Genomic DNA, 25,328 nt, shown 5'->3' with positions numbered 1-25,328 from the left:
GGCAGAATAATGAGTGTAATCCCTTCTGCTGGGGAAAAGGTTCCTCCTTAAATCAATTAAACCAACATCCTTAAAAAGTGTATTAACTGTCTTATGTAAGGATTTTGTTTCATAGGTTTTTCTATTGGAAGAGTCTAACTTTGGTTGTAATTGTAAATTTAAGCCTCCACATATCAGGAGACCTTCTGTTTACCATAACATTAGTAATTTTCTGAAAGAAACCAATATCACTTCCTGGGGGTGCATATATATTCAACTGAATTTACCAGAATATATCTGCCCTCCTTATCTCCCACTTCAAATACATTTTCAAAATTTAGCTTGTTTGAGATTAGAATAGCAACTCTTCTCCTATGTCCTGATTTATATGAGGAGAAAAACAAATTAGTGAAGCCCATTCTCTTTAGTTTTCCATGCTCATTATCACTTAAGTAAGTTTCCTGTAAATATACCACATGGGCTTGGTCTTTCATTTTGGACAGAATTCTACTATGTTTGATTGGACTTAACAGCCCATTGACATTAAAAGAAATGAATTTTACTTCGTCCTTAGCCGTCTATATTTATCTGTCAATATATCATTGAAATTATCAGAATAAAGTTTAATTTATCTACTCCCTGACCAATTAAGAACCAAGAAACACGAATAATAATAGAAAAAAAGGCAATGAAGGTGTGAATCCAAGGCTGAGGTCTCTAGTAGATGACTCTAGGTTGAGCTAGAGAAAATGTCTAGCTGTGGGGGATAGACCCTCCTACCTGTGAGTTGAAGGCCCCCATTGCAGTACCCATAGAAGTAAGTAAACAAATCTATGTCCAATACACGTAAAAGATATCCCTGTGTAGTCCATATATATTCATTCTCATTTAGGTGGGGAAAAAGGAATGAATGAATGAATAAAATAGAATAATTGAGTAATATAAATCCACATTATAATAAGTGCTTCTCGAGATAGGTACATCACTGTCTATTTTTGCTTCTGTTTAGCTTCTCAACACTTTTAAAGTTAGCCAGACCTTATTGCTCTTCTGGAGGGGGTGAGGGATGTCTTTAGAAAACTCCCAGTCTCTTCCTGATATACTTCTCTCGCCCTCCTCCCGTCCCCTGCTTTCTCGATTCTCGCTCTATTTTCCAAGCAGAGCAGGATAACTGCTCAACCAGGCTTTCCCTCGGTTTGATCACACTGACAGGCAACCCTCCGGCCTTCATGTCTGTAGTCGCCTCTTCCACTGTCTGATACAGTTGGATCCCATCGTCATAAAACACCCGCAGTTCAGCAGGGTACAGAGTTTAAATTCTAATCTTTCCTTGCTTTAATATTTGCTTTATTTTGGAGTATTCTTTACGTCTCTGCAGGACCGCTGGGGGGTAATCTTGATCGAAATATATTAATTTCCCATCCAACAACACCGTCTTCTTACCCCAGGCCCTTCATAGAATCTCTGCTTTGGTATTGTATCAAAGGAATCTAATTACTATTGAGCATGGCTTAACTTCTCTGTTTCCGGTAGGCCACGGGGCGAGCGCACAATGCGCCCTCTCAATCTCAAGCTCCATAGTCGAGGGAAGCTCCAGCGCGTCCCACAGCAACTTACGTATAAACTCCATCGGAGGCATACCCTCTGCTCCTTTGGGAACATAGTATATCCTGATATTTTTCCACCATGATCTTCCCTCCAGGCCAATCAGTTTACTTTCTTGTTGCTTTAATATTTTTATTGTCCTGCTTAGTATCTGTTCCATGTTTTGCACGCAATTTTCCACCTTCTCAATTTGTGTCTATGCCACCACTATTTTTTGATTGACATTGGCGAGCTCTGACTTGATATCATTTAGTTACTGTTTTATATCTTTTTTGGAACTCCCGTACCTCTTCCAAAATTTTTATAATATTTGCTGCTTCGCTTGAACGAGGCCCATCATCAGCCTCGCAATCACACATTTGGGTAGGAGAACCGTTCGCTGCACTTCTCTCGTCCACAGGCTTCACAGTGACGCTTTTTAAAATCTCCATTCTTTTTCCCCATTCTGCCCCCCTTGTCAATTCAGATATTTTTGAAAGATCTTATATTTGATGGATTAACAGGGCAAAATATGTGTTTTTCTGGAGGAGCTATTGACTCAAGCTGCCTTTCTGGATGATGATGTCACCAGAACCGTTGGATTGGGAAGATTTTAAAGAACTAGAGAGCAACTAAAACAATCTAGAGGGGAAAAGATGAAATATGAAAGCAAGCTAGCAAATAATAACAAAATGGATTGTAAAAGTTAGTAAAAGTTTTTTCAAGTATGTTTAAAAATAAGAGGAATGAGAGTGGAATAAAAATAATAATTTAAAAATAAGAGGAATGAGACCACTAGAAAATGAGGAAGGAGAAATAATAACGGGGGACAAGGAGATGGCTGCTGAACTAAATGAGTATTTTGCGTCAGTCTTCACTGTGGAAGACACTATCCATATCCCTGATGTTGTAGTGTGTGAAGGAAGAGAAGTGGGTGCAGTTACTATTACAAGAGAGGAGGTGCTCAAAAGGCTGAAAGAACTAAAGGTACATAAGTCTCCCGGACCAGATGAACTGCACTCTAGGGTTCTGAAACAGGTAGCATTAGAGATTATAGTGGCATTAGAAATTATCTTTCAAAAATCATTGGACTTATGCACCATGCCAGAGGACTGGAAAATTGCAAATGTCACTCCACTCTAAGAAAGGAGGAAGGCAGCAGAAAGGAAATCATAGACCAGTAAGTCTGACCTTAGTGGTTGGGAAGATGTTTGAGTCAATTGTTCAGGATGAGGTGATGGAGTACTTGGTGACATAGGACAAGATTCTTTGAGTATATTACAAGTAGGATAGACAAAGGGGATGTCGTAGATGTTGTATATTTGGACTTTCAGAAGGCCTTTGACAACGTTCCACACATGAGGCTGCTTACCAACTTAAGAGCCCATGATATTACAGGGAAGTTAATAACATGGTTAGAGCACTGGCTGATTGGTAGGAGGCAGCGAGTGGGAATAAAAGGATAAGTTTCTGTTAGGCTGCCAGAGACTAGTGGTGTTCTTTTTATGCTGTACAGTATATGAATAATTTAGATGATGGAATATATGGCTTTGTTGCCAAGTTTGCAGATGATACAAAGATTGGTGGAGGGTCAGGTAGTGTAGAGGAAACAGGAAGTATGGAGAAGGACTTGGACAGATTGGGAGAATGGACAAGAAAGTGGCAAATGAAATACAATGTTGGAAAATGCATGGTCATGCACTTTGGTAGTAGAAATAAACTTAGACTGTTTTGGACCCCTCATCTTAGAAAAGATGAGCTGGCATTGGAGAGGGTCCAGAGAAGGTTCACAAGGATGATTCCAGGAATGAAAGGGTTACCATATGAGGAAAGTTTGATGGCTCTGTGTTTGTATTTGCTGCAATTCAGAAGGATGAGTGGGGATCTCATTGAAACCTCTTGAACGTTGAAAGGCATAGAGAGGGTGGATGTGGAAAGGATGTTTCCCATGGTGGGAGAGTCTAGGACAATAGGGCACAACCTCAGGATAGAGGGGTGCCCTTTCAAAACAGGAGTGGAGAAATTTCTTTCACCCAAAGGTGGTGAATTTGTGGAATTTGTTACCACATGCAGCTGTGGAGGCCAGGTTGTTGGGTGCATGTAATGTGCATTGAAAGGTTCTTGATTGGACATGGTATCAAAGGTTACGGGGAGAAGGCCGGGAACTGGGGTTGAGGAGGAGAGAGAAAAAAGGATCAGCCATGAGTGAATGGCGGAGTAGACTCAATGAGTCAGATGGCCCAATTCTGCTCCTATATCTTATGGTCTAAAACATAAAACACCAATGCACAGAAAAATAAACAAATTGTGCAAACAACAAAACCTGAGCAAATAGTATTCAGAATATCTAACAGTGTAATAGTGTTTAGTTCAGCTTACTGTTGTGTCGTTCATTGGCTGCAGGCCGCAGAGGCAGTCCATGCTGTGCTGCAACAATAAAATTGCACAAATGGTAAAAAGAGCAAGCACAAACCAGAAACACATGTAATATGAACCGCAGAGTCCTTCAATGCCACACACAATGAACACCGCACCACAGAGTCCTCTGAAAAAGAGCCAAGAGTCTCACCGATCAAGCCTTGTAGCGTGGAACCAAGACTCCTTCACCTTCCTCCGGCAGCAGCAAGCCAGAGAGAGAGGGATACCAGTCATAAACAGGCAGACGGCGCAAACACCCGCTTGCTCTTGCTGACACTTTAATTGGCCATGAATGATGGAACCCATCATGAGTTTTCATTCTGCCATTAGGCTGTACGCTTCACTTTCAACCTCGCTGAACTTCCCTGGAGACAGCAAAAGCAGCAGATCACTCCCAAAAATCACATTATCAAAATGTGCTCCAGGTTCCGATCGCTCACAGTCAATTAGAAGAAGCATACTTTTAAAAACTGGTTTTGTTCTTGTCTGAATGGTGTCATCGTTGATTGTGTTGGCTGCTGGTGCAATCTTGAGTTTTAATGCTGGAAGTGTTATTGTTGCAAGATACGTTATGGCTAAAAGGAAGTGGAACAAAGCAAAGACAATTGCTTCAAATTAATCAGAAGGAGGAATATTCGGTGAGTGATAGCGTTTGAATGTGCTGTAGTTGCATGTCTAATAGCTAAATATTTACAAAGCACGATGAGAAAAGAAGCTAATTCTTCGATAATGGCAAGCGAACATAAAGTATTCACTAGTGATTGATCACAAAATCGAGAAGCCAAATCTATTGTGAGAAATTAAATTGTGGCAATTAAACTGAGATACAAACTGAAACCAGATCTTCATGAGGTTGGAAAATACAGTTGGAAAATAACATTCCTTCATCACATTCTCGATGGTATTTCCTAGCTCTAAGTCTCGATATGTAATACTTTGACAAACTTCTATAGATGTGTGGTGGAGAGTATATTGACTGGTTGCATAGCAGGCTGGTATGGAACCACCAATACGCTTGAACAGAAAATCTGATAAAATTAGGCGACATGGCCCAGTCCATCATAGGTAAAACCCATTGAGCACATCTACACAGAGTGCTAACGCAGCAAAGCAGCATCCATCTTCAGAGACCCCCACAACCCAGGTCATGCTCTCTTCTCAATGCTGCTATCAGCAAGAAGATACAAGAGCCTTGATTTATTTTACCACGATCAGGAGCAGTTATTACCCCTCAAACATCAGGCTTTTGTATCAGTGTAGAACTTCACTTGCCCCATTACTGAACTGTTCCCACAACCTTTGAACTCACTTTCAAGGACTTTTCATTTCATGGCCTCTATTTATTGCTTATTTATTATTATTTCTTTTTTCTTTTTATTTGCAGTTTGTCATCTTTTGTTGGAAAATGCATGATCATTCACTTTGTTAGAAATAAACGTGTGGACTATTTTCTAAATGGGAAGAAAATCCAAAATCTGAGATTCAGAGGGACTTGGGAGTCCTTGTACAGAAGACCCTAAAGGTTAACTTGCAGGTAGAGTCGGTGGTGAGGAAGGCAAATGCCATGTTAGCATTCATTTCAAGAGGTCTAGAATGCAAGAGCAAGGATGTGATGCTGAGGCTTTATAAGGCACTGGTGAGGCCTCACCTTGAGTATTGGAGTCACGGAGCATTACAGCACAAAAGCAGGCCCTTCAGCCCATCGAGTCTATGCTGAACTATTAATTTGCCTAGTCCCATCAATCTCCACCTGCACCATAGCCCTCCCATCCATGTATCTATCCAAATTTCTCTTAAATGTTGAAATCAACCCTGCATCCACCACTTGTGCTGGCAGCTCATTCTACATTCTCATCACCCTATGAGTGAAGAAATTCCCCCTGATGTGCCCCTTAAATAATTCACCTTTCATCCTTAACCCATGATCTCAGGTTGTAGTCCCACCCAACCTTAGTGGGAAAAGCCTGTTTGCATTTACCTTATCTATACCCCATAATTATATATACCTTTATCAAATTTCCCCTCAATCTCCTACTTTCTAGGGAATAAAGTCATACCCAATTCACTTTCCCTATAAGTCACATTCTCAACAAATTCTAAATTGTTTGATTTGTACTGAAATATTAAGTTTTATTGTTGCTTTTATCAGCAAATAAAGCAGAATTAGTATTCATCATTGCTTATATATATTTCCAATTATTCTGGTACACAATACAAAATCAACCTAAGTCCAGGGTTCCCAACTTTTTTGATGATATGAAGCTTTACCATTAACCAAGGGATCTGTGAACCTCAGGTTGGGAACCCATGACCTGAATTAAAATCAGTCACAGTGTAACTTAGAGCGACATGATATAAAATGCAATTTTGCATTTTATTTATTGTGAAGTTTTGGGCCCTTCATCTTAGAAAAGATGTGCTGACACTGGAGAGGGTCCAGAGGACGTTCACAAGGATGATTCCAGGAATGAAAGTGCTATCATACAAGGAACGTTTGACAGCTTTGGGTCTGTACTTGCTGGAATTCAGAAGGATGAGGGGGGATCTCATTGAAACCCTTTGAATGTTGAAAGGCTTAGACAGGGTAGATGTGGAAAGGATGTTTCCCATGGTGGGAGAGTGTAGGACAAGAGGGCACAGCCTTAGGATAGAGTGGTGTCCATTTAAAACAGATGCAGAGAAATTTCTTTAGCCAAAAGGTGGTTAATTTGTGGAATTTGTTGCCACATGCAGCTATAGAGACCAGGTTGTTTGGTGTATTTAAGGCAGAGATTGATATATTCTTGATTGGACATGGCATCAAAGGTTTTGGGAGAAGGCTGGGAACTGGGGTTGAGGAAGAGACAGAAAATAAGGATCAGCCATGATTGAATGGCAGAACAGACTCGATGGGCCAGATGGCCTAATTCTGTTCCTATGTCTTCTGGTCTTCTGCATATTGGTTGTTTTTCTTTGGTCTTTCATTGATTCCTGTTTCTTGGAATTACCGAATGGCTGCAAGAAAATGAATCTCAAGGTTGTATAGGTGATATATCCAGTATGTACTTTGGTAATAAATTTACGTTGAACTTTTTAAAACTGAACTACCTCCCATGATTTCGAAGGTCTTGACAGTAGCTAGAAGTTCTTATTCTCATTGGAAGTAACCAGAGGCTGAAGTTAAAACAGTGAACTACCCAAAGGTGAAGACTTGGATATTATACATAGATCAGAAAACTGTCAAGAGCAATCAATTCCATGCTCCTGTGTCAGATTGGTTGGGGTTTAAGAGTGATAGTGATGTGAAAGCAGAGTTCATCAGCAGCGATAACCCATGGACAACACCTGTAAAAGGGTGACTCAGTTCAGAACTCAGAAAAGACTGTAATCTATTGAGCTGAGAGGGGTGAGGAGATTGGGGGATAGAGGAAATAGGCTGGAGGAGAAATGAATGTGGAGGTTAGGGGATGTAGGTGGTGGGGGGCTGGAGGAGTAAGGGAGTGATGTGGCAGTTAGGAGAAGTTAGAGGATGGAGGTGTAGGGTTGGAGTGGAGCAGTTTGTGGAAGAGGGAATGGCCTGGAAGAAGGGTGTGGGGGTCTGGAAGAGGAAGGGACCTGGTGTAGAGAAACAGAGGGGGCTGGAGGAGGGAGGAGGGAGGGGAAGGGAGAGGGGGCTGGAAAAGGCTTTTGCCTGGGGAATGTTTGTCTTTCTGCACCATATCTACCTGGGGGATGGGGTGGGTGTTATTTGAATTGGTCTGTATTGGGGTGGTATCTCTAGTGGGTGATGTACAGTGGATGCATGTGAGTTCAAGGAGGACATATCTTCCCTGCCTTGTGCAGTTTTCTGTGGTCTGTTTAGTATCTGGGTTCATGGGTATGTCCCCAGTCTAGGTTAAAATAACAGGGAATGTTTCAGGCATAGTTTAGACCATTTGGACTCTTGCTTAAGTGGTTATCCAAGTCCAAGTAATGTGGTTTGTAAGTCAATGGATTGAGTAGCAATTCAAGATAGTGAACTAAATGCAAAGTCATAGATTAGTACAGCATAGAAACAGGCTCTTCACACCACCACATCCATAGTGATTTTTTTTTCATCTACACTATAGACCATAAAATAGAGGAGTAGAATTAGGCCATTTGGCGCATGGAGCCTGCTCTGCCATTTCATCATGAATTGTCTATTTTCCTCTCGGCCCCAATTTCCTGCTATCACCCCATATCACTTCATGCCCTGACCAACCAAGGATCTATCAACTCTGCCTTTAGATATACATAAAGACTTGGCCTTGTCACCACAGACTCAACCTGCAAGCTAACCTTTAGGGAATCCTGCACAAGGACTCCCAAATCCCCTTGTTCCTCGAATTTTGTATTTTCTCTCCATTCAGAAAATAGTCAACCCCTTCATTTATTCTACCAAAGTGCATGACTGTACACTCCCCGACACTGTATTCCATCTGCCACTTCTTTGCCTATTCTCCTAATCTGTCCAAATCCTTATGTAGCGTATTTCCTAAAACTACCTGCCCCTCCACTTACCTTCGTATCATCTACAACCTTTGCAACAACACCATCAATTCCATCATCCAAATCATTGACATATAACATAAAAAAAATTGGTCCCAACACTGTTCCTTGTGGAACACCACGAGTCACTGCACCCAACCAGAAAAAGGCTCCCTTCTTCCCACTCTTTGCCTCCTGCCAACCAAGCAGTGCTTTGTCCTTGCTAGAATCTTTCCTGTAATAGCATGGGCTCTTAGCTTGTTAAGCAGCCTCATGTGTGACACCTTGTCAAAGGGCTTCTGAAAATCCAAGTACACAACATCAACCAATTCTCATTTGTCTATCCTGCTTGCTATTTCTTCAAAGAATTCCAACAGATTTGCCTGGCAAAATTTTCCCTGCTGACTATGGCCTTTTGGTATCCTCTTTAATATTATTGGCTAGCTTACTTTTGTATTTCATCTTTAAATTCTCAATGACATTTTTATTGCCTTCTGTTGATTTTAAAAGCGTCACAATCCCCTAACTTCCCAGTTATTTTTGCTCTATTATATCCCTTCTCTTTGGCTTTTATGTTGTCTTCGACTTCCCTTGTTAGCCACAGTTGTGTCATGTTCCCTTTAGAATGCTTCTTTCTCTTCGGCATGTATATATCCTGTGCCGTCTGAATTGCTTCCAGAAATTCCAGCCATTGATGTTCTACTGATAACCCTGCCAGTGTTCTTTTCAAATCAATTCTGGCCAGCCCCTCTCTCATGCCTCTGTAATTCCCTTTACTCTACTGTAATACCGATTATATCTGACTTTAGCTTCTCGATCTCAAAATTCAAGGTGAATTTGACCATATTATGATCACTTGCTCCTTACAGTTCTTTTACCTTAAGCTCTCTAAACAATTCTGGTTCATTGCACAACACCCAATCCAGAATAGTTGATCCCTAGTGGGCTCAATCATGAGCTGCTCTTAAAAGCCATCTCGTAGGCATTCTGGAAACTCTCCCCTCTTTGATCCCACACCATTATTTCCCCAATCTACCCGCATATTGAAATCTCCCATGACTAATGTAACATTTCTCTTTTGGCATGCATTTTCTCTCTCCACTGTAACTTGCAGATCAGGTTGGGGTGGGGGGTGGGGGGAAGGAGGCTGGGTCTGTATTTAACTCCCATCAGTGTCTTTTTACCCTTGCAGATCCTTAGCTCTACCCTATGTCACCTCTTTCATAGTTATAAAATTAGTCAGCACCTTCTTGGGTACTAGTCTCTGTAGTATCCAAGACACCTTCAAGGAGCAGTGCTTCAGAAATGTAACATCCATTATTAAGGACCCCTATCACCCAAGGCATACCCTCTTCTCACTGTTACTGTCGGAGGAGTTACTGAAGCCTGAAGGCACACACTCATCAATTCAGGAACAGTTTCATCCCCTCTGCAATAAGATTCCTAAATGGACATGGAATCCTTTAACACTACCTCACTTTTAAAAAAGATATTGCTTCTGTTTTTGCACTATTTTGAATTTAATATGTATATATATATTTACTGTAATCAATTTGATTTTCCTTATTATCATGTATTGCAATTTACTGCTGCTGCTAAGTTAACACATTTCACAACACAAGCTGATGATACACATTCTGATTTTTTTTTACTAACAGAACCATGCCACCCCTCTCCCTTCCTGCCTATCCTTTCAATATAATGTGTATCCTTGGACGTTTAAGTTCACAGCTATAATTTTCTTTCAGCCATGATTCAGTGATGCCTACATTATACTTGCCAGTCTGCAACACTAATCCCATTTGTTTTGCATTAGGAGCATATCCTTCCATGCTTTACAAATTTAAGTGTTTATCTAAAAGCCTCTTAAATGCAGTAATTGTTTCTCAGCACCCAGCACCAACAGCTAGTCATAGAATTCTTATCAGAAAAGCATGCCACCTTTACTACTGTCTTAACATCAAGCTAATTTTGAATCCAATTAACCAAGTTGCTTTGAATCCCATGTTTTGGTTTTCTTTTTCAGCCTACTGTGTAAACTTTGTCAAATGGACACCATCCAGTGCTGTGCCTGCAATTTCATTGGTTACCTCAAAAAAACTCAATTAAATTACTACAAATTCCTCACCTTGCAGATAGCATAAACTGTTAAGAACATCAAAATGGAAATTGTGATGCATATAAATAAGTTTGAAGGAATTGGAATAGGTGTGCTAATTTATAGAAACCTAGCGTTCAATCTTTTAAGGATTTTGAGTGTGAATAATATTCAAATGAAAGAGCAATACACAAGAAAAACAGCACATCAGGTAGCATTTATCTGTAAAGGAAACTGTTTACTGAAAATGGGGAAAAGGAAGCAGAAAGTGAAACTCATTGATGTTAATTGTAGAATACGAGATAAAAACATTGGCAGCAATTTAAATCCTAATGTGTGTCAGCTTTATTACAATAACACAAACCACATTTGATTAGTATTTAAACGTCATACTTTGAAAACCTGCTTTGAAACTTGTATTGCAATACTAGAATGTTAAATAGTACAGGATATGATAAATATTGTTATTGATTAGCAACATGCCAAACACAAACATACTATACATATCTACATTGACTGTTCCCATATATTTAGTTTACAGTATAAAGAAATAATGCACGTAAAATGGCATGCACTCCAAAACAAGTTTAATAGTTTTTCATAGTTGTCACAAAACCTATGTACACATACACACACATACAATGAAATAACCACAAAATAGCTTAGTTATCACATGTAATATAATAAAATGGAGTTTGTTTTTTTACATTTTTCCTAGTCAAAATGTTCTTTTCCAACACTGACAGTAATAGTTTTCTAAATAAACTACAGAATGCCAAAGGCATAATTCTCCACACCATTACAATACAAAAATGCAAATCTGCACATCTCATTTTTCATCATCTAGCCAAATCCTAAAGTTACGTACACCTTTCCATGTTTTCTTCAATCGAACCAAACAGTAACTCACTCAAGCAATACACACTTTAAATAATCTGGCTCCTAAAATCCAACATGGCTGAAATATAGCTGTAACTATGGAAGTCCACTGATTGAAACACTAGAACGGTGCATTTTTTAAAGCACATCAGAAAAGTTTAGTTCATTTTAAATAAATACGTGGAAAACACCATACGAAATCACACATAGCTCCTACTGAAAATCTAAAAGTAGCATTCATTCTGTGATATATAATTGTTTAAAGTTAAGCTTGATATGCAGGTCTAACATATTATTGTCACTATAAATTTCCCCCATGTTGAAACAGATTAAAGCAAGCATTCATGAATTTAGACATTAAAATTGATTAAATATCAATGCAAATCCACTACAGAGTAAAATCAGACTATTTGCAGTAATTTCTGGTTAACAGTGAGCAAGAAGTTAACAAGAAAGAATATCATGCAGAAAAATGTGAGGTTTTGCACTTAGCAAGGAAAAATGCAAAAGCAAGTTATTGGTTAGTGTGGAAGTAGTACAATAGAATTACATGTTGAAGTACACTAGGTGCACAGAAAGTTCACCAGGTTGAATACTGGGATGAAAAGTTTAATATATGAAGAGTGAATTAACAGATTAGGCCTATATGCATTAGATTTTAGATGAATTAAATATGATCTTACAGAGACAGGAGATTCTCAGAGGGGTTGAAAGGTGGATGTGCAGACACCATTTCCCCTCACCATTACCTAACATTAAGAGGCAGTTCAGAATGAGGGTGTCAATTTATGATGAAGTTAAAGAAGAATTTCTTCCCTCAGTCATAACTCTTTGGAATCAGAGAGCCGTTTGGCAGTCATTCAATGCATTCAAGGAAATGGTTGACACACATTTCTTGGTGATGTCATGTTAACAAGAGGTGAAACTGAATGAGGAAAATAATTGTAAAAGTTAAAGGCTGTTTTGATGTTACCATCAGTTCTATTATCAGCAGATTATGCCAATTTCTTTTTACATGTTCTTATTGGCACCAGGTACAAGTAGTGCCACGTTTCACAGAAAACAACCTTCATCCACAAATTCTAATCTACACTATTGTTAGAATAAAAGTGAAAGGACTGCACTCAAAAAGCACCTTTGTCAGAATAGGAGTTATGAGAAAATCACATTTCAAACGTGTCTTTAGCACATTTAGCACCTTAATTCCATGACTATATTTCCTATGACAACTACACATTATATTAGCACCATTTCAAATTCCTGAGCAGACCAAATAAATTAAATATGGTCCTTAAACAGACATGATTGTGTAACAGGTGGTTTCAAACAAGTTTGTTGTTCCTCCAGCATTTTGTGTGTTGCTTTTAAACCAAATTCTTTGTACTCCTGTAACAACTGTAATGCACTACAGATTAATTTGTATCAGTAATTATCAAAGTGCTAAAATGTCAAGTCCTCAATGTCTCAATGCTAATTGGTAAACTGTAATTGAGTGCAGTATTTAAGCAAGAAGTCTTTGGTATTTGAGTAATTTTCACTGGAGTTGAACTGATTGAAAAGAGATTTGCTAAGAGCTTGACAGGGTAAACAAGGAAACACTATCTTCACCGATTGGACAATGCAAGTTGAGTCCTTAATTTCGGATGGTTACTTCGAATTAACAGACTGAGGAGAAATTTGTTTAACAAAATAGTTTTGGAACACAAATGTTTTTCTGCAGGAAATGGCTTGGATTGCTTTCCATTGCAGGGGGAAATAGAAAGCTTTGTAGGAAAGGAAATACAAAGCTGTAGTAAGTTAACTGAATTAGTTCAAAACACTCTTGTGAAGAGCAAAAACAGAGCTAGTGAGTCAAACAGTTATTTTCAGTTTAAGCTTATGCTTTTTGAAGAGAGAGATTATATCCAAAGCCAACAAGTTCACACAGTATCAATATTTCCAGACTTCCTGGAAATTAATTGTATTACATATAGCATAAGGGCTAGAACCGAATCGTCCCATTCAGCTCCTTATATCCATATTTGGAGTTGTGGATTTTAATCAGTTGTACATGAATTTCAAAAATAGTTGTGTATTGTGTTGTGCAAAACAGAGATCATCCAAGTGTTATTTCATGTCTGCTGGAAATGAGGCACTTCTCTGAATATATTAGTTTTGGGAAATGTAAAATAATTACTTACAGAAAGAAAATTAATTTTAAAATGTAATACTTCCTTAAGGTCATGATAAAGAATAACTGTTCATTTTTTTTATGCACAGTGACAAATGTGGAAAAAATACTAAAGGTATACAATAAGAAAACTTTTTCTAATTCAGGTGAAAGTTTACAGCAAAGACTATTTGTGAAATTGCATCTGGAATGGAAGCTCTGAACTTTTAAGAATTCCTTTTAACCTGCAAGCTCAAAACCAAGGTGAATGAGATGAAAGTGAAAGCACAGACTGGGGCTCAGGGAAGAAAGGTGCAATAGGGGTTGGTGAATTGGAAGGCAGGAAATGGGAGAGAAATGAAAATGGGGCAAAATGGATTTCAAATATTTTTGGTGGGTGGAAAAAAAACACACCTGATACAAGAAATCAATACTGAAATGCATAATTTCAAAGAGCTGAACTCAAAATCCTTAGCTAAATATCAAAACTTTATTATCCAAGAGTTATTTTTTAAATCTTAATTCAACTGGTAAATTTAAGTATATTATTCCAAACTTATCTTTCATACTTCTATCGGTGAATGTTATTGTTCCACCCAGAAAACTAATTTGTTTTCAGGCCTCCACCACTACTCCAAAAATGTTGGAAGAATCCCATGAAGTCTCTGCTCCCTTGCTCCCTTCATCTGCCTGCACTCAACCTAACCTCTGAGGGGTAAAAAAAGATTTTAAACTCATCTGGTAACACCATTTTGTTCTGATAACATGACAAGTGGCAGCACTTACATCAAATTTGATTTCCTGGAAACAGTCCTGTTTGGATACAGAATTTGCCATTTTAGATCTTAAAGGGAAGGAACAGCTGCTGCAGAGGAGATTTAGCAGCCATACACAAATTAACCATTTGAAATATGCACAAGAACAAACAGTATTCAAAATAGCTTTTGGAATGTTGATCCTTAACTCAAAGTTGCAGAGAATACAGTTTGACTTTGAATGAGGTACGTTGTAAATTTATGAAAATGATGGAGTGCAGTGAAGAGAAAATATATTATCCAGTTCAACAGGAAAAATGAATGTTTTCTGTAAATGAGATTGGAAATGATGTTGAAAGGATTCAGGGACTTAATTCACTGAAGGATGGCAATGTACAGTAGGTGCAGCAGGCACTTTGCAGGAAGGCAAGTAAGTATTAGCCTTGATTTTAAAGGGATTTGAATACAAGAGTAAAGATTTCTTCTTGCAATAACATAGGGTGAGTCAATCTGAAATATTGTGCACAATTTTGGTCTTTTTGCAAATTAGAGGATATGTATGCTTTAGAGTAAGTGAAGCAAAGGTTCACTTAACCAGTTTCTGGGATGGCAGGTCTGCTATAGGAGGACAAGTTGAACAATCAGAACTAGGTTCTCTGGAGTTTAAACGAATGAGACAAGATCTCATTGAAATATGACATTCTTAGAGGGCTTGAATGGAAAGGAGGTGGAGAGGATATTTAGGGGATATTTCCTCTGCCTGAAGCTAGAATAAAACTCAAAATAATGGGTAGGCCATTTATAACTCAGAAAAATTTCTTGCCTGAAAAGGGTGGCAAATAATTGGAATTTTCTACCCCAGAAGGCCGAGGTGATTCAGTTATTGATTGCATTCAGAACTGTGCTGCAAAATTGAAGATTTTCTTTATATTATAGTTCTAATATACATACTCCTGTACTCAGTTGGCAGATGCCTTTGAAGCCACAATGAAAAACAGTTCTGATGACAGTACTTCCATTGACTCCAAGTGGTCACAACTCTGTGATGCCATCTATAGTTCAGGAGAAAAGGAAGTAAGGCCAAGAGAAAAGCCCTGCTGGCTTACCCTGCACCAGCTCATGCAATGCCCTTGGAGCTGCTAGAAACAAGGCATAACAAACTGTCCGACGTTGTGCTGGCTGAATTTGTGCAGCAAAATCCAATCAGCTGCCGACAGCGGAAATGCAAGAGGAATGTTTGACGGCATCAAGTCAGCAACTGGCCCTTCAGTCACCAAGACAGGCCCAGTGAAGTGGAAAAATGGAGTAATCATCACAGACCAGAGCAAGCAGTTTGAACATTGGGTAGAACACTACCTGGAGCTGTATGCAACCTGGAACGTGGAGACTGATGCTGCCCTGCAGACAGGGCCTGACATGTCAGCCATGGAAGAGTCTGATGCGTTGCCTTCTATGGAGGAGCTCAGCAAAGCCATCAACTGTCTTGCCAGTGGGAAATCTCCAGGAAAAGATGGAATTCCTCCAAAGTCTTGAAGAGTGGGAAGCCTGCCTTGTTGCATCATCTACACTTGCTTCTGTGTCTTTGCTGGGAGAAAGGCCATATCCCCGAAGACATGTGAGGTGCCAACATTATCACACTGTATAAAACCAAGAGCGACTGTGGTGATTGTAACTACTACTACGGCATCTCTCTTTAGTATTATGCTGGCAAGTGTTCACCCGCGTTGTCTTGGCACGGCTTCGGAGCCTTGCATCCAGAGTTCCAGTGTGAGTTCAGAATAGGCAGGTGTACAGTGGACATGACTTTCTTATTGTGCCAGCTGCTGGAGAAGTGTTGAGAGCAGCAGAAGCCACTGAACGCAGCCTTCATTGATATGACCAAGGTGTTCAACCTCGTCAGCAGAAACACTCTTCAAACCTGCTAAAGATCGGCTGCCCCCCCACCCCCCAAGACTGCGCAGCATCGTATCTTCCTTCCAGAAGGACATACACAGCACTGTCTGATTAAATGGAGCAACTTCTGATGCCTTTCTAGTGAACAGCAGAAAGAAATGAGGTGTGTCCTGGCACTGACCTTCTTTGGAATCCTCTTCTCCATGCTCCTTCACTATGCTTTTGCTGACTGCACTGAAAGCATCCAACTTAGCACAAGAGCTAAAGGCAAGATGTTCAACATTGCTCGCTTGCGCTCCAAGACCCAAGTTAGGACAGCCCTCATCCACGAGATGTTGTTTGCAGATGATGCAGCATTCTTGTCATACACTCAAGGCGGACTCCAACAACTTCGCCCATGCCTGAAAGGAGTTTGGGTTAACCACCAGTCTGAAGAAGACAAACGTCATGGCCCAGGGTGCAGAATCTTCCTCAAGCCATCACCATAGATGGTTGCTCTCTTGCTATAGTTCATTTCATCACCTACCTTGGGTCGACCATCACCAGTTCCCTGTCCCTCAAAGCAGAGGTGAACAGCAGGATTGCCAAAGCTGCAGCTGTCCATAGTCTGACTGAACAAGAAAGTGTGGAACAACAGACAGCTGACAAAGGTGACCAAGCTGCTTGCGTGCTCTGCACACTCCTCTACGCCAGTGAGGCTTGGACACCATGCATCAGCCAAAAGAACATGCCAAACTCATTCTGCCTACGCTGCCCCAGGTGTATCTTGCACATCTCCTGGTAGGTCAGAATCACCAACACAGACTGTCTGCAGCAGGCTGACTCATCCAGCATCCACTCACTACTCAGCCAGAGGCCTCAGGTGGTTGGGCCATTTATGTCAAATGGATGGACAAGGGACACAGTCCCAAGCATATGCTTTTTGGTGAGCTGAGTGAAGGTTACCGCCCACAAGGAAGACCACACCTCTGCTACAGTGATGTTTGCAAGTGTGACATGAAGCTGGCTGGCATTGACCTCAACACCTGGCAGGAAACAGCTCAAGTCTGGACAACATGGAGGGCTGCAGTCAAAAGCGGTGAACAATGTGCTGAGATAGCAAGGGCCAACATGCTCATCAACAAGAGAGTCAGAAGAAAAGGCAGAGCTGCATCATCTGGAGCACCTTCCTCCTTCACCTGCAGCCGCTGTGAGAGAGACTGTCACTCTAGAGTGGAGCTCTCTCTAGAACGTGCAAATAGCCCCAAGTCTACAACCCCAAGAAGCATCAGAAAAAGTGTCACACCATTGTCTCTAGATGTACGCATGCCGATGACCAATAAATATGCGTATATCTTTAGTTTTCATTATGAGACATTCAAAATGAGTATTTTTTGATATACGTCTCACTTAATATTTTGTATTTCAATTGCATTTGTAATAAACAATACATGAGAAAGAAACATTTTTAAGAAATAACTTATTACATTTATACAGAAAACCCCATGTACTGAAAAATAATTAAAGGCAGTAAGCAGCATGCAGGCAATTCCAATAAATCCCCAAGAGACCAATGCACTATAAATAGCCCTTAATTAATGTGGGGGAAATAATTTATAAGATTAAGAAATAAGCACTGACTTCTCATACACATTAAATAATGCAGCTGTTCCCTCTTCAGTTATAAAGGTCTGATTGGAAGTCTAATTCTTCTGTTCATGCAAGGACTTTTGTCTCGTTACACACTTTAACATGTCATGTATTTTTAATACCCAGAAGAACAATCACTTGTATGCCCACATTCTATTAGCATTTGCATTATTTGTATCTACCTCTAAAATGTGTAAGGTAGGCTGAATCATGAATACCCTTTAAAAACTTATCTGATAGAACATGCTGATTACCCACATAGTTTCTGACTCTATACAGTAAAAAAAAATTTCACGTTCAGGAAATGCAAAACTGATGTTGAGGTGACAGTATGAATGGATTTGGACTACGGGTGTCCCCGCTTTACGAATGTTCGCTTTACGCCACTTCGCTTTTACAAAAGATCTACATTTAGTAACCTGTTTTCGCATTACAAAGAGGATTTTCGCTTTTACAAAAATTTTTCCCATATAAATTAATGTTACTTCCCTTTATGTCATTTCAGCTTAAGAAAGGTTTCAAAGGAACGCTCTACCTTTGTAAAGTGGGGGGACACCTGTACACACAAAGTCAGTGTTCTATTTCAAAAATGTAATGGCTATCTAGATCAATTTTTAAAACCAGAAAAAGGTTCCATTGAATTATATTGCTTTGTCATTTGAAAATCAGTTAATAACATTAGGCTAGGTTCTTAAATGGATATGTGTACTATTCATCAAACAACTTTTAAATTAGTTCAGAAAAAACAAATTTCCCATGTGTTTGCCTAGTTAGACATCACAAGGCCAATAACAATTTAAAGCTAAGTTCCTATTCTAATTTTCTTCAGTGCTCTGTCAGATCTATTCAAAGTAATTTCCCAAAAAACTTAACTAGATGGAATTAGGTCAGTACAAAAATACCTGGTAAGTTGACAAAATATAAGGCAGAGCATAATCATTTTAAAAAAAGCAAAATTTAAACACTCAAGTCAAATATATTTGTTCCTTTTTTAAAAAAAACCAGTTTGAATTTTGCACTCAGTTTGACTGACTGAATTAATTTGTTTCTGGCCAAATTACTTCACAACAATTCTGTTCAGCTTTACAAAATACACTATATTGAAAAATAAATAACATGGGATTTTTGTAAAGCACATAATCCCTTGGAGGGCATGAAGTCATCTGAGGTTTGTGGCTAAATTACAAACTTGTACCATAAGAAGTAAGTATCTTAAATGTTGTTCAAAAATTAAAATGACCTTTTGATCTGAAAACCTTAGCAACTCACAGTATTGATAACACCTTAGTCAACTGCCACAGTCAGAAGTCAGAACTTGTGGGGATGGCAGTGGGATTAAAAAGAAACACATTTCAATTATTACAAGTTTTACCAATTATTTTCAGATTTTGTAATGGCTTTCAGCAATGTATAACTAACCATAAATAATTTTCAAACAAGTTTTATGGTACAAATGATAATTACTTTCCCCAATTTTACCTTGCTTCAACAATTTTCCATTAATTGACTGATTTACTTAGCAGTCTGGCTACTATGCAACATCCTGGAAAGAGGAGAATAATCTGAACTCAAAACATACCTGAAACACAAGCTTAGCTCACTTGAAGATAAATATAACAGATTGCCTTAAAATTAAATAAAACTGAGTTTAAATTCATAATACTGTTTGTAATATAATTTCTTTGCAGATCCTTTTATCAACTCTACAGTGTACAGTCTTTGAAATATAATAGGGAAATGGACTGAAAAGGAGAAAATATCAAGCAAAAAAACACTATAAATACCTACTAACTGCCATATCTATTTTAATTTAGGGAACCATCTTCATAAACTATATTTATGAAATTATTTTAAAATATGCTCCTTTTATAAGTTCAAGGTATTGCTAATAAATATCTATTTTCCATTAAAATAAATGATCACATTAATTAATGCAGCCCACTTAGACTGCACTTTTAATACTGAGGCCAACAATGCACATATCCTACAAATCTACATAGTTTAATTATGACAGATTACATTATTTAATAAATGTTTATAGTTGTAGGAAGACCCTTAAGAAAAACAACTTTGGATAAAAGATTTTCACAATTCTTGAAACAAATTACTATCATGTTATAGACAATCATATTGTGTAATTTCCAAAACATTATTAATAGTTGCATGACCTTGTATGATACTGGGGTTGTGGAATGACGGGAGAAATTTAGTTTCATGATGTCACATGCTCAATGTAAATAAATGCTAACTACACCCAAAGAAAATCAAAGACTGACCCATCATTATTTCAAGAATTTGTGTACAGTGCAATCACTTGTGTGCATCAGTGCACATTCTATGTAATAATGAATTTCAGGTTTTCACCAAGTAAAGATATTCCTTCCAGAATTCTTGCTGTATTATTCTTTCACTATAGGAAAAACACAAATCCTTTACATTAAGTAACAAAATCCTCAAAGAATATCAACCTAATTCTAGAAAAAAGAAAAAATCTACAATAAAATTCTTAAAACTATACTATCCATTCCAAATAATTCTAGTGACAATCATACAATATATTATACATAATAAACAACTAACAATTTACTGTAACAATTTCAAATTGTCTTCTTCAGTTTTTCAGAATCTATATATGTAAAAGCAATTATCAGTTTACAAAGTGACAATTTCATATTGAGAGCAGCATAAAACATTGGTATTAAAAACAATCCTTGTATGCACCAACTGAAGTTATACTACAAATTATGTGTAAATATTAATACATTTTAAAGGATTCAAAGATTTTTGAAGGTAAAGAATTAAGGAAAAGTTACAGTACATGTAGACAGATCATATAATGCACACTACAATTCACTTGTGCAGAGTTTATTATGGCAGAATTATGGGCTTTTTGTGCACAGCAGCAGAGCCTAACATAGGGTCAATAGTAATGGATTTGTGAATTGTGTTGTTCGCCACTTTTCAGGTCTGACCAAATTCCTGCTGTGTTGATCTAATATCCTCCCACATCTTGCAAAAGTCTTAAAAGAACCAAGAAGCTGCATGTTCATTCTTTTGATATCAATACTGTGTTGCTGAGGCTGTTGTGGTTATCTCCAGTGTGGGGTGAGCTTATTCATTCATACTCTTGTGTTTTCAGTTGAAGGTTTCAGTTGTGAACATGCTACTCTTTTACCAAATGCCATTAGAATGACCACCAGGTGGAGCCAGAACTCTGGAGACAGGGCGCTTTGGCACATGATCATCAACTTGGGATCCTGCAAAGAACATAGCAGTTATGTATATACAATGCATTTTGCTAATAACACGCAAAAAGGTAAATATTAACACATTTTCCACAAAATACTAATACAGTAATATAGCAATATAATATTGAATCATATGAAAGTAAAATGCTCCCATTATCCAGAGTCACTCCACAGATGGAACAGTAAGAAAGCTGGTCGAAGAAAATGACAATGTAGTGAATCTTCAATAATTATATTGACCAAAATAATAAACAAAATAACTAATGTGATCAAGTAGAAGCAATACAATTACTCCAGAAAATGTCAGAATATGATCTATCAAAATTTGAATAAAACAGAAAATGCTCTAAATATCCTTCAGAACAGGCAGCATTTGTGGAGAGAGAAACAGTAAATGCTTCACAATGACAACTTTTATCAATCAGCCCTGATCTCTGCCAATCCCACTCCCTGTTATGAAATACAAGCAATGATGCTGCCTGATAAAGAAATCATTTCTATTGCTTCTGATTTTTCACCATGTTAAATAATATTATAAATGAGAAACACTTTAAGAAGTTTGAAGTTAATAACTCATCTCCTTCTACGTTAGGCCACAAACTTATCAATTACCCCTGATGTGGACACTTCCTGAAGGTCCAAGATCCGTATGCTCCACGACTGCAGGGCTAAGTGTGTAAATGTAGGAGGGGACTATGTTGAAAAATAAATGTGCTAGGTTTTCTAAAATTGATTCCTTCTATCTTAGGCCACAAACATATCAACCACCACTCAATTAATAAATGTAACTTAATTACAGATAAAATCCAGAAAGGTGTTAAGAATCTCTAAGATATGATAAATTCTTACCTGACAAGCTGAAGCTGGATTCATGCAAATCCCTCACTCCACTGTGGCGTGTTGTGACACGAGACTGATGTTCTGAATGAGGTGGCATCTCCTTCTTTGCATTAAGTACTACTGCCACATCACCTGCATATGGGGCACGATCCACAGGCTTTGCAGTCAGACTCTAAGATAATTATAGGAGTACCTTAAATATATATTTCTATAATAGTGTAATATAATATAATATACTGTACAGTAACAATGTACATATATAGAATATATGGAGCAACATGTGGTCTTAATAATTAAAACATTTTGTTTGCTTCCACAATTGTACCCTCGTCTGACTCTAATTGCTTCTTAACAAGTGGTTCAGAGAACTTCCCTGTCTCTTGTCACATTACATACTTGTTTGATGCTCAGTATTAAACATAATTAGCTTCACATTTCTAATTCATGACTTTAACCTTCAAAGAGATCTAACAAGGGCAGGATGCAGAGCTTCTCTTCTGAAGGGGTCACTCAGTCTGCAGATGCACCATTATATGACCCATGCTTCCCACCCAGTTGAAGTACTTAGACTTTGGTGAGTCCAGATTTGATTTTCACAAGTGATAAGAATATCACACACTGAGCATCAGTAAATAGCACCAGAAATCCTATGTTTGAAGGTGCAGAACAAGGCAGTTCAGCTCCTGCAGCTGGTGTACATCACGAGCCACTAGAAAACAGTATCCTTCAGGAGAAGCAGAAGAAAAATGCACTCTAACTGCATTGCAAATGCTTGTAGAGAGAGATTGAATGTGTTTGCTGCATCCGTGAATATCATGATATTGCAATGACTGAGTATCTAACAGCAATCAGACAACTGCATGCAGGTCCTTCAATAAGAATGTGCAATTTAAATTGCTCAGCACTGAGCTGCATATCATTGTGATATATGTCTCAGTTGCTCATAATCTGCAGGCAAGTGTTGGGGGCGCCTGTGAAGGATGAAACTGTTCCTTTTTCTTATATTACCCTCTTTGCCCATGCCTTCGTCTCACCAGCAGGACCCTTTCAAACCAAGTAGCAACATGTAGCCTCACATCCTGGATTTCAGGCCAGTTAATTGCTGAATATTGTGATTCTTGCTGTAATGAAAGCATTTCTTTGCAATTATGTGGTACACCCCTCTATTTTTGTCTGCCGATGGAGCGCAGATATATGCCCACTATTGCACAGAGCATAGAAACCCAAAAACTGAAGTCTAACTTCAGGGTGCTGATAATAACTTAATCACATTTCTCATAGACCATACCTCTTCATTTATCCTGCTTTTTGACCTATTTTAAGGTGACATCCCTTTTCTCCAATCAGGTAGATGTACATTTGCTCAGAGATATTAAAAGAGGGCAAACAGAGGATGTAGGATCTTGGCATCTGGTGAGGATTGATGCACAAAAGGAGAAAGATCCCTATTGTGGTTAAAGGCCAGCAGCTGCAATAGAAAGGTGTGGAAGTCCTTCTGGCGTATGAATAGTCCAGCTGTGTTAAAGGGAAGGGATGGCTTGGTGTACTTGCAGAGCCAGTAAGACCTCAAAAATAGGATGCCCCACGTTTTTGACTGGTCTCTTCTGGAGTAAGGTTCATGTAAACAAAATGCCAGTCATCTGCCTGTGTATTTGTCCATGGCTTATAGATTCACGGCAAAGTCAATAAATAATGTCCAGATAAATAAGTTGAAAACAGCAGTCATGTTGACAGCCATCAGGAGAATGAGATCACAAAGTCCTGCAGACAGAAGACTGAAATTATCTTTCATTGCTTGATGTGATACTTTGAGCTTCAGGCACCAGAGTTCAGTTACAATATAATACAGAAACTCAGCTTTGTTACTGAAAACAATAAGTGGTTATGACATCCTGCGAGTTGTACCCTCTATTCTCATTCCTTTAAGCATCATTGTATAAGCAACATCCCACCAAGTAACTTTGAAGAACTGCAAAATATAATGGACTAGTAAAGTTTTAAAAGTGAACAGCAAAGTTCACTCTTAGCTGAAATATACCAAAAGTCAAGAGGAAGTTTCTCAAATGACTCCAAATTCAATTTTTCATAAAACTTTTTGTGACACTCAGTACTTACTACCAGATTTGCCTGACACACAAAATGCTGGTGGAACGCAGCAGGCCAGGCAGCATCTATAGGAAGAAGCACTGTTGATGTTTCGGGCCGAGACCCTTCGTCAGGAGGGTCATAGTCACCTATCTATAGGAATGATGTAAATAAGGTTGCTTGAATTTCCAGCATCTGCAGATTTCCTCGTGTTCACTAGATCTGCCTACTATTTTCCCATCTCCATTCTACACTGATGGCACTGAGAAGCTTCAAGGTTGGAAAACTAGTACACGTGAGAGCTGAAGTCCTAAAGTAATAGAATAACAAGAGAATGCTAAAAGCTCATTTGAACATTTTGTAGCAACAATCCAGTTTATTATGCATTCCTACCCTTTCCTCATACAGTACAGTGCAAAGGTCTTCTGCACATACATACAGCTAGGGTGCCTAAGACTTTTACACAGTAGTGTATTTGTTAACATGGAGTAGAAAGCAAGTTTACAAATCTGGCAGGAGCAAAGGATGCTGGGAATGGTGCAAATGGAGTGCTGTATGAGGAGTGCGGTGGTAGGTGCAGGCACACCCAGCCCTGAGACACTAGACAAGGTCATCTGATTTCAAACTATGGCTTTACTTGTCATTACAGTGTTTCTCTGGTGCTTCCCACTCCCTGTCCACAATAGAGACCCATATCAGAATCAGGTTATCATCACTCACAAATGCCATGAAGTTTGATCTTTTTTTGCTGCTGCAGTACAATGCAGTATTTAAAATAACTACAGTACTGTGCAAAAGTAGGCACCCTAGCGATATATTTATATATATGTCTAAAACTTTTGCACAGTACTGTACTTTTAGAATTATTTCCATTTCCTTTCTGGTATCTATCCAAGTTGCTTCTCAGTTTAACAATTAAATCTACCTTAATGATTGCCAGTGCCAATACATTCCAGACTCTAAACTTTGCTCTTCGTTTTCCTTTTCCAACTTGAGATTCTCTAGTCTACCCACATAACGAAAGTTCTTCAACCCTGGAATCATTTTGGTGAATCTCCTCTGGACCTTTTCCAAATGTTTTATATTTTCCTTAAGAAAAGGCACTATTCCAGCAGTGGGTGAATCATTGTTCTGCGAATTAGTTTCTCTTGTAATCCATTTACAAAGCTCAGATATCTCTATTCTGATGATCTTTTTTAGAATTCTGACCTCCAGTTTATCTTGCATTTTCTCTTTCTTCCCAGTGTCACATTTCAAATCTCTCAGCATTAAATGAAGTTTTA

At 38.6% G+C, this 25,328-nt stretch overlaps 1 protein-coding gene across 1 annotated transcript in view; it reads right to left on the bottom strand.

Annotated features, from left to right (window-relative positions):
- Positions 1 to 18,973: 18,973 nt before the first annotated feature.
- Positions 18,974 to 25,328, bottom strand: part of dpysl5b (dihydropyrimidinase like 5b) — a 72,163-nt gene continuing 65,808 nt past the window's right edge. Inside the window, exons 11-12 of the mRNA XM_059981735.1 lie at positions 21,970 to 22,132; positions 18,974 to 21,129 (exon numbers count right to left, since the gene is read on the bottom strand). Of these exons, the coding sequence (XP_059837718.1) occupies positions 21,044 to 21,129; positions 21,970 to 22,132 (249 nt within the window). The 3' untranslated portion in view covers positions 18,974 to 21,043. The remainder of the gene's footprint in view (positions 21,130 to 21,969; positions 22,133 to 25,328) is intronic.

The sequence above is a fragment of the Hypanus sabinus genome, chromosome 10 (assembly GCF_030144855.1).
Source record: "Hypanus sabinus isolate sHypSab1 chromosome 10, sHypSab1.hap1, whole genome shotgun sequence".
NCBI lineage: Eukaryota > Metazoa > Chordata > Chondrichthyes > Myliobatiformes > Dasyatidae > Hypanus > Hypanus sabinus.
The sequence above is the reverse complement of the archived record's forward strand: the minus strand, read 5'-3'. Positions and strand labels throughout refer to the sequence as shown.